At 57.1% G+C, this 15793-nt stretch overlaps 1 protein-coding gene across 1 annotated transcript; it reads right to left on the bottom strand.

Annotated features, from left to right (window-relative positions):
- Positions 1-4714: 4714 nt before the first annotated feature.
- On the bottom strand, positions 4715-9497 carry AQP8 (aquaporin 8). Its single transcript, XM_010392621.3, has 5 exons — positions 9283-9497; positions 7198-7324; positions 6415-6632; positions 5100-5234; positions 4715-4757 (listed from the first exon to the last, which is right to left on the bottom strand). The coding sequence occupies exons 1-5, from the start codon at positions 9495-9497 to the stop codon at positions 4715-4717; spliced, it is 738 nt and encodes a 245-aa protein (XP_010390923.3).
- Between the last annotated feature and the right edge of the window lie 6296 nt (positions 9498-15793).

The raw sequence follows: 15793 nt of genomic DNA, 5'->3' as shown, positions 1-15793 counted from the left end.
GAGGCGGCCCCGGCAGCACAAAGGTGCCAATTCCTCCTCCATTAGCAGCCCATGGATTCCTTTATCAGCCCTGTGCTTCTCTGTACAATGTTGATCATTTTGATGGAGCATTTGTTTTAATTTCCCAAATGAGGAAGCAATCTTGTAAATATTGTGCAGTAATTAAAATGGCTATTTATTGTGCAGCATTCTGGCTGCTGCCAGCACAGAACATGATTAGCATTCCCCTTCCGAGCCCTCGCTCCAGCCGTCCCGCGGCTCCAGACGGCTCCGCCGCCCGCACGCCTCTGGCTCTGGCATTGGCACAGCGGTGACACGGAGCTCCCCACCCCTTTGTCCCGTGCTCGGCTTCCTCGCTGCTGACAAACAACGGGAGGTCTGATACCCTCCAAAAGCTGAGGAACACAGCAAGGAGCGAGAGAAACCCAGGCTGCCGCTGAGGATTACCTGTGTGACCCTGGACTGTCACTCTCGCCATATTTGCATGAGCACAAACAAGTTCTCTGAGGTTTTCCCTGCTGTGGTTTCTGTCTGTTATTTCTTCTCCACAAACATTCAAAGTGGCAAAAGCTGAAAAAATAAAACTTGCAAATAAGTGTCTGTCCAAATCCATTCTAAAACCCCTTTAAAATGCAAATCCTTCAGCTCGAGCAGTGCTGGGCACAGAAAGTCTTTGGTGCTGGGGGAAGTGAGGCTGGATGTCAGCATGGAGGAGGCACAGCCCCCGCTGCCACCGGGAGCTCGGCTCCCCCTCCAGCTGGGGGGAACAGAGCTCCAGGGATCCAGGGATCTGAGGGTCCCCATGGGGGACACCTCTGTGCCAGCTCCTCTCCAGGCAGCCTGGGTGGGTGGCCGATGCCAATGAGAAGAAATTAAAGATCAATGGAATGAGTAGAAGGAGAAATGGGGTAGAATGGGGGAAAAAACCCTCTCTTCCCACATTTCCTTTCCACCAGCCCTGGGGTCTTGCTCTGGGGGGCAGAGTAAACACAGCAGGGCACAGTGAGGACAGTGCTCCGGGGCTGCACGGTGGGCAGGGAGGTGGCACAGTGCTGGGGGACATGGTGGAGTAACGAGGGGTTTGGCATGGGAGCGAGGGACATGGCACAGTAGCGAGGGATGTGGCATGGTGATGAGAGACATGGCACCACAGCGAGGGACATGTCACAGTGTTGAGGGCCATGGCATATCACCAGGGGATGTGGCACAGTGGCAAGGGATGATGCCCAGCCTCGGGGCCCAGTCCCCAACCCCACGGGCACACCCAAGCCCAGCAGGGCAGGAATCCATCCCCACCCCTGTGCCTGCAGCGGCCGCCGATGGCGCGGCTGCAGAAGCTTCCCCAGAATTCCATCCCCACTCCCACTCCTCCATCGCCTCACTCCCAGCTCCTACATGCAGATGCCAGCTCACGCGCAGAGCTGGCTCCGCACGTCATCGCCCACCTCCGCTGTCCCCCGTGCCATGCCCACGCAGCCACCCAGCCCTGCCCAGCCCGTGGAGCACCCATGGGAGCCCCATGGCACCGGCACCGGGGCGTGGGTCGGGAGTTCCCAGGGCTGGCGCAGACACCAGAGATGAGCTCAGGGTTTGCCCTCTGCAGCCACTGCAGATCTGCCCGATGGGCAAAGTGAGCTAAAAGGATTCATTCACCTTTTTTTTCAGGCTGTGATTTCTCCAGCTGCAGAAAACCTTTGGAGCCGAGCAACGGGAGAATTTCCAGATGCTCTCACGGGGCACGTTCTAAAAGTGTTCATCCATCCTACCCACCCCAGCCACGCTCCTGGCACCTCTCAATGTGCTGCCTTTGCTCGCGGGGCTGCTATTTTAAGAACAGGCTTTGGGGGAGCGTACTGCCAGACCCCTCCAATCCTGCTGAAGGGAGGATTTGGAAGGCAAAACTCTGGGAGCCGATCCATCCCCAGATGGCAGGTGAGGGCTGGTGAGCAGCAGGCACAGGGAAGAGCCGGGCATTCTTCTGCAACACCCTGACTGTTTTCCCTGTGTCCCCAAAGTGCTGGCACCAGGCACAGCTGGTGGCACCTGGGCCAGCATGTGCCTGATGCCTGTGCAGCCTTTGGCATCTCTCCCAAGTGCTCTGAGCTCATCCCAGCTTTCCATCATGCAGGGGGTGAGTGTTGGTGCCTCACCAGCCCCTCATCTCAGCAATGACCATCCTGTTACTACCCCTGGCATGAGGACCCTGCACCCACCCTACTCCCCAGCATCATCTCCATCCCTGCAGGAGCCCTTTCCTTCCCAACAGGCACCAAGAACCTGGAAAACACCAGGCAACATCCCAGCAGATCCATGTGCCGATAAAAGCACGGTGCAGACCCATGTCCAGGCCTGATGCAAATTTAATTGAATGGGAATGAGATGTATTTTATGTCCTTAAAGCACATTAAGTGCTTGGAAGTTAATTGGTATTTAATTAGCATAAATCAAGCACTTTAATAATACTCAAGGAAAAACAACGTGGTGTTACAGATGCTTTATCAAAAGTCACCCTGACAAATTAAAGTTGAATGTGCCCAACACATCAGCACACGAGGCCATGCACGGGCTGTCCCCCCTCCTGTCCCCTGCACCGGGGGACTGTGGCCAATGGCACCACTGCCCTGGAGGGACCTGCTGAGCCCCCCTCACCTGCACCTGCTGGGAGAGGGGCCTTGAAACCGGGGTGCAGCAGGGACATGGAGTGCAGGAGAGAGCTGGGGTGTGGGATGGAGCTGGGATGCAGGAGGAAATTGGGATGCAGGATGGAGCTGGGATGCAGGAGGGAGCTGGAGTGCCGGACGGATTTGGGATGCAGGAGGGATCCGGGATGCGGGCAGCACCCGGGGTGCAGGAGGCTGCCCGGTGCAGAGGCAGCCGCAGCCAAGCGCGTTTCCTGCGGGGCCGAGCATCCTCTCGAAAGGGGAAGGTGGGAGCCCGTCACACGCCCGGGGCCCCAGCCCCGCTCCCACCGAGAGCTGTGCCCCGAGCAGAGGCGGGGACACGTTGGGGTCCCCACAGCACCAGGTCGCACCGACCTCCGCTCCCCACAGGCTCCTTTTGGGGAGGAAACAGCGATTCTGCTCCCTGTTTGGTTCGGCATTTTTTGTGGCGTTGCCATGACAACCGTCCCAGTGACATCTTCATGCTATTTGCCTCCTTCTTGGGGGTTGCATCATTGTCTTCCCTGAATGAGCAGCTGCCGGGTTCCCGGCTCACCTGGAGCGCACGGTGCTCCCGGGGCTCACGGCTCCTTCCCGGCCCCGGGAGCTGCCCAGGGAGGGGTGCAGCAAACCCCCCGAGCCATGGATGCTCCATTCCCGGCGTTCCCTCACTCCAGCATTTCTGCAGCATTGTCCTTCTCTAAAAGCACATCTTTGTGCGTGTCTGTGCCCCTGCGTGGGTCACCTCCCGGCATGGGAAAGTAGAAAACAAGCTGAAAATAGAGAGGTGACATTGGCAGTGCCCTGTCAGCCCCACGGGGACAGCGGAAAGCTGGGACCTGCCCTGTCACAGCAACTGCGAGAGCCACCAGCAGAGACAGGGAGGAGGCATCTGCCTTACCCGGGGGGTTCCTCCAGACCGGAGATGGGGCACAGCCGGAGCCAACACACAGCTCCTGCACGGGGAGGGTGCTCTGACCCCGCTCAGGGGAGCCGGGCCCTTTCCCACTCCTGCCTCCTCCTGCCTTCCAACCCCATTCCTGCACTGGTGCCCTGGAGCTGGGCAGGGTGGGCAGCCCAGTGTGGGGACACAGCTCTCCCAGCACAGCCCCTGCCCCAGGGGCACCTCTGAGCCACGCTGCTGGGGGACCTGGGAAAGCAACAGGCATTTCCCAAGTTAAAATTTCACAAAATTCGGAATAACTTAACCCAGGGAACACGAGGGGTTCCTGTCTGGGACTGGGAATGCTCGAAGTGACACCCGTGTGCCAGCCCAGCCCCCGGGCGTAGGGGGACGGTCCCCATGAATCCCCCCAGGTGAGGTTTGGATGAGTCAGGGCAGCGCTGCCGGAGGGGACGGATGCCGGGCTGACGCAAAGCTGCTGCGCTGGCTCCTCTCCCCCTGCCCACACAGCTCCATCCTCTCCTTCTGCTCACTCTCCTGCCTCTGGCAGCACCCCCTCTGCCAAGCAGCCCCCCCTTCACTCCCGGCCTGCAGCACTCCTCCTCTGGCAGGGAAGGATGACCCATGCTGGCATCTGGCTGAGTGCCTCACCTCCTTGTCCTCCTGATGTTTGTAAGGGCCAGACACAGAACTGTCCCCAAAGGTCCCTTCTCCCGTCACCCTCTGTGGCAGCATCCATGGGGTGGGAGCTGCTTGGCATTGTCCTGGCCAATTTGAGTGGGGGGCAGTGGTGCCCACGCAGAGGGCACAGGGCTCCCTGGCTCTGTGGATGCCTGAGAACTGCTCTGGGGGGTTGGACGCTGTGCATGGGCAGTGCCAGAGGAGCCTGGGGCACCCTGGACACCGGTGCTGGTCAGGAGATGCTCCCAGTGGGCCAATGCCATGGCAGGGGCTGGCAGAGCCCTGGGGACCGTGGTTTGGCTGGGAAGTTTCCATCCTTCCTCCAGCAGCAGGGGAACCATGACCGGCCCACAGGTGCCAGGGAGATGCCAAGGGGGGCAGGATGAAGAGGAAGGAGCAGGGGCAGGAGGTTCCATCCTGGCTGTGCTGGGCTGCGCCCGCTGCCCACAGATGGGGCTCTGTGCTGGTGTCACTTCAGGAGAAGGCGGGTGGCCTGGTCACCCATCAGGAGCCTTTGGGGAGGTAAAAGAGACAGAAATTCAGGGTCAGCATTCCTGCCATGGCAAGGATGCAACAAGGACATGGGGACAGCACCAGCCCAGCACCAGCCTGAGGCTGATTCACCACATGAGACAAGGATGAAGCAAAGGCACATGTGGACACAGGCTGGATCTTTGCTCTCATCCTGTCCTCATGGGAATGAGAAAGGAAAAGGAGTCTCCAGCCCTTGGAGACCTCTCTGCAAAAGCATCTGCTTGGAGTCTTGCCCGATGGAGGAGGGCAGCAGCACAGGGGGCAAAGGGAGGGTCAGCCAGCAGGGTCCCACTCCCAGTGTCACCGCGGGTGTCACGTACCTCACCAGCACCCCGACGAGGAGGGCAGCCACCATGGGCCCTACCCAGTACACCCAGTGGTAGTCCCAGCAGTTTGCCACCAGAGCTGGCCCAAAGGCTCGGGCTGGGTTCATGCAGGCTCCTGACACGCCACCCCTGGAAGGGGAACAGAGTGGCTGTGTCATCATAGCGGGACACAGGAGCATCCCCTCAGTGCTGGGACGGGGCAATGAGGGGGGTGGGGGCAGCAGCATCCCCCTCCCAGGGCTCCTTCCCAGGGCTCTGGTGGGCAGTGGGCTTGGACCACCCTGGCCCACATCCTGGCATGGCTGCTCGGTGATGAGGATGGTTTTCCATGGGGGTTGGTTTCCCACAGCAGCTCAGACCAGCCTGGCCCCAACAGCAGCTGCTGACCAGCACTGGCCTTCATTCACAGGCTGGCGAGTTCCTGGGGCAAACCCAGCCTGGGGTGGAGGCGCCAGTGCTGACTTATTCTGGGGCACACCAGGAACCAGGCTTTACACAAGGAAGGCTCCATGCCACACACAGGTCACACACAGGAGCGGGGCGGGAGGGACGGGAGCAATTACAGGTTAAAGGGGTAAATATTTGCTGAGGGGTTTGTGCCGTGTGTAAACACGGCCCGGGGTCCTGCCAGAGTGGGTGGGCACTACTTTAACCCAACACTCCATTAGCTCCATGTTAATTCCTAATTGCATGTGCTCATTATCCCATCACGGTGGCACCAGAGCCAGGCTGAGCTTGGCAGAACTTCCAGCAGCCACGGGAGCACAAGGGACACAAACCCCTGCTGTTTGCTCAGGGTTTCCCATGGCAAACACAGCCCGGGCAGGCCCGGGGTTTATCACCCACGGCGGGTGCTCGGGGCGGCTGCACCGGCTCCGGTGCCACGTGCCGGGATGAGCCTGCGGCTGCTCCTGCTCCAGGCTGAGCCCAGGCTGCTCCTGCAACCAGCCCATCAGCTCTCCCAAAACTGCCAGAGTGCCTCCTGGGCTCATTTGATGGCCCTCCTGGTGTGCTCAGCTTGCAGGGCCTGTGCTGTGCTGCAGGAGGGCAGGTCCCATCCCAGTCTGTCCCATCCCACCCCATTCCATTCCACTCAGGACCCAGGCGCTGTGTCCTCCCTGGTGCAGGGTGCAGCTGGTTGGGGTGGGATTTGGGGTGCCCCAATGTTCGGTGCTCAGAGCACCAGCTCCATCCCACAGCCGATGGTCCCATCCTGAGCTCCTCCTGGGGACAGCAGCCCCTGGAGTGACGGCGCTGTGTGGCACTGTCTGTCCCACGGGGACACGGGCAGAGGGGACGGTGAGCTCACCCTGCCAGGATGTTGGCGGTGATGGTGAGGCCGATGCAGAACGGGGCCAGCGGGGTCCTGGTCCTGCCGTTGATGGCTCCCATGCAGACCACCAGGAGCAGGAAGGAGCTCATGACAATCTCACCCACGAGGACACCGGGGATCTGCTCGTCAGCCGTGATGCCGCCGCCGAAGGCTCCTCCGCTGGCGTTCCCGAAACGCTCGCTCGGTGCCACAGCCTGCGGGGAGAGCCGTCGGTGCCCACCACGCTCCAGACTGTGGCCTGTGCCAGCAGATGGGCTCACTGTCGGGGCAGCGTGGGCGGCGGGCGGGTTAAAGAGGAGCTAAATTCAGCACTTGCGGGAGGAAAGCCGGCCCCAAGTGCCTGGCAAACACAGACTCGTTAGAGAAGGCTTTCGGCATCTCCTGGAATAATGACCAGGCACCGGTCCCGGCGGGGTGAGACTCCCTGGGTTGCCCAGGGGGTCGTGGTGGCCAAAGCACACGGTGCTGGCAGTGCCGGGAATGGGCAGCACCGAACCTGAATGGCCCTTAGGGTGCCGTGCTGGGGGAACGAGTGCAGGGGAACTGTGTGTGTGAACATGGCAGTGCTGCAGAGGCACCGAGAGTCCTTCTGTGCCTCATGAGTGTGGCACAGCAAACCTCTGGAGGGCAGCTTTGGTTAATCAGCCTGGCCCCAGAGCCCGGGGCCGCAGCAGGCTGGGGAGGCCAGGCCAGCTCTGGCAGAGCAGGGGCAGTCCCTGTGCCCCAGCCCTGGGTGGAGAGACCCCCCCGGGTCCGTACCTTTGCCAGGCCAGCTCCGATCATCCCTCCACAGAGCTGGGAGAGCCAGTAAGGGATGAGCATGGTCATGTTGAGCCCCCCGACCAGCCACACGCCCAGGGACACGGCGGGGTTGAAGTGGCCTCCGCTGCCAAGGAGAGAGGAGCATCAGCAGGGGGTTCACCCCCAGCGTGGGGTTCCCTCCTAGGGGCTCGCCATGGCCTGGAACCACAGATGCTTTCCAGTCCTTCCATGCTCCAGGAGAGCAGGATCCAGCTGTTTCCTCTCTCTGCAGTCACTTCTTCACAGCAGCAGCAGCAGCACCAGGCTGGACACCCAGCCCCTCCTGCAGCGCTGGCAGGGGCAGTTTGAGGGACAGGACTTGGGGATGTATCCCTGAGGCCCCCCAGGTGCTTCCAGGAACTGCTGCAGCACTGCCAGGGCAGGTGTGGGCAGAAGAGTTCTTGCAGAGCTGCAGGAATGCACTGGTGGGGCTGGCACCCAGCCTGGCAGGACACAGAGCCCCCAGGGAGGCAGGGACCAGAGCAGGCCTGTTGTGCTGGGCCCTCAGTAGCAGACCTGAATCCTTCACCTCGAAAAGCACAAGCAAGACAGACGCAGAGACCCTCTAATTAAAACTGATTACCATGAGACACAGGCTAATGAACAGGTTTCATAACTGATCAGCCTGATAATTGCTGGTGATGAGTCAGAGAGTCTGGGAACGATAACCACATCTTGCTCCTTAGCTGGGATTAAGCCCATCCAGGAGAGCAGGAGGTTGTATTGTTCAGGGATGATGCCTCGGCTGGACAGGGCTTCACTGCGAACACGCTGGGTTTAGAGGGAGCCTGGGGGCTGAGGAAGGACCTGGCTGCAGACAAATCCCACCTGGGGGAGCAGCCTGGCTGGAGAACCCCTCCCGAGCATGGCTCCTCTCCAGCCTCTCTGGACACATCCTTCCCTTTGAGGGTGGGGAGGGCCTGGCACAGGTTGCCCAGAGAAGCTGTGGCTGCTCCTGGATTCCTGGAAGTGTCCAAAGCCAGGCTGGATGGGGCTTGGAGCACCCTGGGACAGGGCAGGGGGTGGGACTTGGTGGGATTTAAGGTCCTTTCTAATCCAAACCATTTCAGGATTCTGTGTGAATCTGATTTTAGGCTAAAATATCCCCCTGTGCAGGATCCTGATCTGGTTCCTCCTGGCTTCAGAATAAATAGGGGACCCCCAGGACCCCTCTGCAGCCCCTCACCATAAATTTCCTTGTCCTGCTCCCCTGGTTTCACCATGCCAGGATTTGGGGTGAAGAGGGACTGGGCACAGGCACCGCGGGTCAGGAGTCCCCAACGCACAAACCTCAGCCTGGGCCATTTTCCCTCCTAATCAGGCACTGATAAATTATCAGTCCCATTGCTCTGGACTCTGGGGTTTGTCCATGATCCTGCCCAAGCCACCCGGGACAGCCTGGAGCAATCCCATCCCTGGGCTGTGTGGAGCCAACACAAGGGAAGGGAATGAAACTCCCCAGGGACTGTTCCAACTTCTTCTTTGGGGATAAATCTACATCTTAGCGCCAAACAACATCTTTTTCAATGAGCACATTTGTCTAAATGTTGCTTTTGAGTAATTGAAACCGCTTTTTTTTCACCTGAAAATACCCAGAGGAGGAGACTGTTGGGTTAAAATGTTTTGCTCTGACATCCTTATGAAAGGAATCGTCTCAGCTTCCCAGAGAATCATAAAATCATAGAATGGTTTGGGTTGGAAGGGCCCTTAAATATCTCCTAGTTCCAACTCCCAGAAGAGAATGTTCCTGTTTCAGCTTGATCATTTTCATTAAAAGGGCTGAACATTGAAACATGGCAATCCAAAGCCAGGTGAACACCCTCAAACCCACAGTGTTACAGGTGCCACCAAAGATGCCACCACAAATGGCACCATCACCCCCCAGTTGGCCACGCTGCCAGTCAGGGGCTCCATGGCAAGGCAGGGGTGCTGCAGGCACCGGGATCTGGGCAGGGAAGAGCCTGAAGGCAGCGAGTGGGCGCCCTGGGCATCTCCCCTGTCCAGGCACGAGCATGTGCAGCGCCAGGCGCTGGTGTCCCTTACCTGATGTCCCCCAGGATGGCGACGGTGACCCCCAGGGCAAGCCCATGTGCCAGGGCGGGCTGCAGCCGCCCCGTGCCCCCCAGGTCCTCCACCACGGACAGGCAGCCAATGAAGATGAAGAGGGCACTGCCCAGCAGCTCGGCCACGCAGGGCTGGATGTGGCGCTCGTACCAGTGCGGCCGCGGGGGCTTGGGCTTGACCTCGATGTCCATCATGTCCTGCACCGGGCAGGGACCGCCGCCCGGCACCAGCCATGGGCAGCTGGAGCACGGCAGGGCCCGGGGAGCCACGCCAGGGGCACAGCTGGGGGTGCTGGAAGCCAGAGCCTGGATGTGCAGGGCCCAGGGCTCCCAGTGCAGGGACAGGGACCCCAGGAGGCTGCCAGGCTCCCCGTGACTGTTTGAAGAGGCAGCTCTGGATGGGAGGCTCTAAATACAGATCGGATTTGCATTGCTAAGAAAAAAAAGGGGTCATAAAAGCTGTTGGGCCGGCCCCCAGGGATATCAAAGCTCGTTATCACTGCCAAGCCTTGGTTCAAAGCTTGGGGTTTTTTCCTGGGTTTTTCGTTGCTGTTGATGGTGCAGTTTTAATGGGTTCTGCCAAGATTCAGGATGTGGTTCCTGCCATGCAGAGACCCAGAGTGTGGCACCTGTGCTCAGCCCTGGGGCCTCTGTGCCTGTTTGAGCTGCCGAGGGGCAGCACCCTGGGAAACAGTTGATGCTGCTCTCCCAGAATCTCAGACTGGTTCAAGTGGGAAGGGACCCCTAAGAAACTGGACCATCCAGTGCCACCCCCTGCCATGGGTAGGGACATCTTCCACTATCCCAGGATGCTCCAAGCCCCGTCCAGCCTGGCCTTGGACACTTCCAGGGATCCAGGGGCAGGCACAGCTTCTCTGGGCAACCTGTGCCAGGCCCTCCCCACCCTGTCAATGAAGACCATCATTCAAAGTTCCTCTAAACCTCAGCCTACATCCTGCCCAGAGCTCCCAAAGCTGGGGGTTCATATCCCTCTTGCACTGCTCTCAAATAAAGATGTGGGCAAAAGGGCCAAGGGATCCAGCAGCTACTCCAAAAGCTGCCATTGATCAGACATTGATTAAACCCTGTCTAAATCCTCCTCATCTCAGCAAGGATTGCTGCCTGGAATGCCAGATTCAGGCAGGGCAGAGGGAATAAGGGGGAGCCCCAGGTACCAGCATCTCACAACCCACAGCTCCCAGCACGACCAGACGAGGGTTACATTGGGAGGAGTTTTAACTCGGGCTGAAGGAACCCAGGTTCAACTGATCTTTGGAGTATTTATTACGAGGGATGAATGTAACACATACCCAGTGATGGGCACGGCCGCCACTGCCCAGGTGATCCCAGTGCAGCTCCCTCCCTGCAGCAGCAGGAATGTGCCCACAGTCCAGGCAGGGATCAGCCCAGCCCTCCAGGGATGGGCCCTGCAGCCTTGAGCAACCTCCTGCAGCCCCGTGTTTGTGGTGGGTGATTAAGGATTGGGGTTCATAGGGACTTTTCTCTCTTGTAAGCAGGGTAAAGAACGCCACGGTGGTTTATGGTGTTGTCACAAGGCACTGGGGATGGGAAGGAAATTTCCACTTGCCTGTCCCTGTGGCCATACCACATACAAGGGTCAGGCAGGAGAATCCCAGTCCAGGCACCTCTAAATGAGCTCCATCAACCCATTTCCCCTCCCAACAGCTTGCTTCCTACAGCCAAGGGGTCTTGGCATCAGCTTATAGAAATCACTGGGATGTGGAGAGTGAGAGCTGGGTTTGCCTGGTCTTTGGGGCCCCCATGAACCCCCTGCATGGACCTGTGGGACAGGGAAATGCCCGATTCAATCCTGTCAGCTCACAGAGCACCATCTCCCAGGGCCAGCTTCCAGCAGGTCCATGGAATCCATCCGTCCCCACGGCTCCCAGCACGACCAGCCGAGTCTTCCTTTGGGAAGAATTTTAACTTGGGCAGAAGGAATCCAGATTTCGTTTATTTTGGGGTACTTATTATGAGAGATTAATGTAACACATATCCAGATTTCAGCTGGTCCTTCCTTCCAGCAGCTCCCACGGCGCCGCACAGGCGCTGCTGGTGCTGACAGGAGCTGAGCTGTCCCAGATCCCACATCCCAGATCCCACATCCTCAGCGGCACCAGCAGCATGGACAAGTCCCAGGAGCACCAGGACACCTCCCTTGCCAGGGAAAAGGCAGCAAAGTGGCCGATCCAGGGTGCTGCTGCCACACAGCTGGCTCAGGAACGCTGCTGAGGGCGGTGCCACCGTGTCCATGCTCTGTCTCCCAACAGTGGTGGCTTCAGAGCACGGCAAGGTCACAGCCCAAACGCAAGGATTAACCCCCTGTCCTTGGCTTTTAAACATTTACCACTCCTGAGGGAGTGGGGATGTTTGCCTGAGTCTTGCAGAGGAAATGCTCCACATTCAGGCAACAAAGGAATTAATTATTGCTGAGCACAGGCCTGAAACAGGACAAAAAAAAGCACAGCCTCGAGGGAAGGGTTTTCCTTTGGTGGGAGCTTCGGCCTCAGCACCTACCTTGTGTTCAGAGGTGCCACGAACATGCAAAGACAAGAGCCCTGCTCTGAGCAGCCTTTGCCCCTCACGGAGGAGATGGAATCCTTGGCACCAAGGTTTGCTCAATAAGATACACGGAAAGTCTGCCCGTGGGAAAAGGCGTGGGGATGAGAACAGATAAATCTGTTCATATCAGCAGACACTTATTTTTGTCCTTGTTTGGGCTTGCACCGATTTGTTAAATAAGTGACAATAGCAACTGTGTCAATTAGTACAGGAAGTGGTGGCACCAAACAAGCCAAGGCTTCCAAAAATCCTTTTTAGGAATCACAGAGAACGTTTCCCATGTTCATCTATCTGGGCAGGAAAGCCAGAATACCCCTACTTTATCCACCCCCTGTGTTTCATTCTTCTCCTCCTTCACCGAGCAGATCTGCCACCTTTCATTTGCTTTTCTATACAAACCAAAGCACCCAAATGAGGGTCTGTGTAGAAAAGCAGATTTGAGGATTGGATGATCTTTAAGGTCCCTTCCAACCCAAATCATTCTGGGATTCTAAACCCAAACCACCCAAACTCCAAAAAACACTTAAGAGACACTAAAGAATCATCAAGTACTGTTAACACTTAATCACAGAACTCCAGACTGGTTTGGGTTAAAGCCCACCTGTGCCCAGGCCTCACCACCCTCACAGGGAAGAATTCCCTCCTAAAATCTAACCTAAACCTCCTCTGTGTCAGTTTGAAACCGTTCCCCTTTGTCCTGTCACTCCATGCTCTTGAAATGCTTCAAGTGCTCTCTGTGAATCAGTGCTGGTACATTTTAAAGACCAGAATTCTGACTGGATAGCTATAAAAAAGTTATTACAAAGTATTCTGTGCTGCACAGCGTGGTGCTGCAAGGAAAGACCCCAGCAAATCCAGCATCAGGGTCAGCTCTCTTAAGGAGCCATAAAGAAGCAAAGCAGCTCCTCTGACACTGCCTTATCTTTCCATATTTATCTCGGAGACTGAGAGTCCTCAGGATTACACAACTGGGGCTGAAAGAGAACTTGCAGAATGATTTGCAGCTCATAGCTGTGGCACAGGTGAGGTGACCTCTGCCCCTTCACAGAGCCCACGTTGTGTAAGAGTTTTCCTTCCAGTTGCTGCTGTGGTGCCTCAGTGCAGATGGAAATTTCCAGGGATCCTTGATGCAGACAGCATTGCCTGCTGGAAAACAGGGATGGATTTGTGTCAGTTCTGCATGCACAGACTGGTGTTTGAGGGGGAAAAATAACCATCCAAGCAGGATGAAGCCATTTAGACCTTAATTCTGGTATTTCCCATTCTTAATTCTGGTATTTAGTATTAAAATCCACCAAGCTCCCACGGAAGGGATGGATGCTCCTGGTCACACACACCCCTGCACATCTTCCCTGCAATGACCTGGCCCCTGGCTCCCTGACTGTCCTGTCAGCCTACCCACATTCCCATCCTCAATAACCACATTTTCCTGTGCCCCAGCAGCCCAGAGACCTGAAAAATTGTGTAAACTTGAAATGGGGAGCTGCTAACTCTGAAACACTGTGCACTGAGCCAACCACTGCTTTTCATTCAGTTCCTAAAGCTGGGCAAGCCCTGTCAGGAATGAAATAATTTGATTTCCTGGAAGGGAACTTCTTTTATTCATGCTTTAAGAGTGAGCAGGCAATGTTCAGGGATGGGTAACATGGCTGGAACACAGATGCAGGGAAGGGCCATCACCCAAAGCAAGGATCAACAGCCCGGACTGAGCATGGACAGCCAGGAGGATTTCCTGGCTCCCGGTGGAACGGTGACAGCAGCTCAGGCAGGGACCACTGGAGAGTGCCTTGCTTTGCCATGGAAACGGGACCCAGCCTCCTCCTGAGCAAAACTTCCCATTCCCAGCCTGGGGGAGCAGAGAGGGCTGGGAGCACCCAGGGACAGGACAGTGACCAGACACAGCCCCTGGCCACGACCAGACACAGGCCACCACTGAGCATGGTCCCAGGTGCCACATCTACATGGCTTTTCAATCCCTCCAGGGATGGGGACTCCACCCCTGCCCTGGGCAGCTCTGCCAGGCCTGGACAGCCCTTTCCATGGAGAAATTTTCCCAATGTCCCAACTAAAGCAACACAGCAAGGAACAACATCTCAGGCTCCCCATCACTGGAGACATTCAGAAGAACTTTTCCTCTTGATGACATCTCCTGCTGTTACCACATCCACACATGTAGAAATGACATTCAGTAGGAAAGAGGAGACTTTCCTAGTTAAGTACCTTTTAGCTTAAACAGGTTTTTTTTTCCCCCTTCAAAGAGGAGGCCATGGAGATACTCCAAAGGCTGGAGCCCCTCTGCTCTGGAGCCAGGCTGGGAGAGCTGGGGGTGTTCACCTGGAGAAGAGAAGGCTCCAGGGAGGTGGAGTCCCTTCTGGGGCCTAAAGGGAGCTCATAAAAAACAGGGAGAGCAACTTTTTACACGGGCAGATAGTGACAGGACAAGGGGGAACAGTTTTAAATTGAAAGAGGAGAGATTCAGGTAAGATGTTAGGAAAAAATCCTTCCCTGTGAGGGTGGGGAGGCCCTGGCACAGGGTGCCCAGAGCAGCTGTGGCTGTCCCTGGATCCCCCTGGCAGTGTCCAAGGCCAGGCTGGATGGGGCTTGGAGCAACCTGGGATAGTGGAAGGTGTCCCTGCCCATGGCAGGGGTGGCACTGGATGAGCTTTAAAGGCTCCTTCCAGTCTAAACCATTGTATGACTATTCGGGATGAATTCTGTTGCCCCACCAGTACCAATCCCCCAGGAAAAAGGCCCGGCTGGAGCAGGAGGGAGAGGCAGAGATCCAGGGGCAGCTCTGGGGAGCCCTGGCCAATACCAGAGTCACACATCCCACAGGAAGCAGCAGCAGAAGGCAGAGGCCACCTCTCCTGCCTGGAAAACCTTCCTGAGCCAGCAGCTTCCCAGCAAAGCAGCGCTGCTCCAGCAGCACCCTCCACATCCAAATGTTCCCTGGAGAGAGGTGAAAGATTTATTTATCTATCTCAGTTAGCACAACCCTGAGCACTGGGCTGCCCACCCCCATCCTCCCCCCACGAGCTCCCAGCGATCCCAGTTCCTTTGATCCTGCTCTAACCCAGGAGCACACGGTGACCCAATTTCCTCACCACTGTCAGCAACAGCGAGGAGAGGCTCTGGAAGAGTTTTTGCAGGAGTGATTTCCCTTCTCCCAGCTGGATGCTGAACACTGTGGTACCATTCATCCCACGGCAGCAGCTCCGCTCCGGGGCCGCATTCTCCAGGGCTCCCCTTGGGTGAGCAAATTATACAGGCACCCAAAATAGAACTGATGAGCACCAGTATCTGCCTCATGCTAGCAGAGACATTATTCCCAAACACAAAGGGATTAAATTATGACAAAAAAGACACAAAAGACTGATGGAGCCCAGGACATCTCCACAATGAGCCGTGCTCAAACCTGCTGAGATGAAAATGCAGCAGCTCAGGGGGTGTTTCCCAGGTGGGACCAGCTCCAAGGGAACACATTTGGATGTTCCAGGGCAGGTACGACTCCAGCTTGGCTCCCACTCAGAAAGATGCTACTGGAGGCTCAGGGAATGTGGTCCCAAAGGGTGTCTGGCCAAAATTAAATTGACAGTAGAGATGGGCTTTTATGCAACTCTGAATCCTTCACTTAATGAAGAAATGAGCATGAGTCTTGTGGCCACTGGGCACTAGTGACAGCTCAGGAAGGCTCCTGCAGTGCAGAGGGGTTGTAGGGCTGTGGTTAGGTGGTGGGGTTTGAGTTCATTTTTAATCCCTGAAGGAAAGGTGATTTCACAGCATCACAGAATGGTTTGGGTTGAAGGGACCCCAAAGCCCATCCAGTGCCACCCCTGCCATGGGCAGGGACACCTTCCACTATCCCAGTGCTCCAAGCCCTGTCCAACCTGGCCTTGGACATTTCCAGG

Source organism: Corvus cornix, chromosome 14 (assembly GCF_000738735.6).
Source record: "Corvus cornix cornix isolate S_Up_H32 chromosome 14, ASM73873v5, whole genome shotgun sequence".
NCBI classification, from domain to species: Eukaryota; Metazoa; Chordata; class Aves; order Passeriformes; family Corvidae; genus Corvus; species Corvus cornix.
The sequence above is the reverse complement of the archived record's forward strand: the minus strand, read 5'-3'. Positions and strand labels throughout refer to the sequence as shown.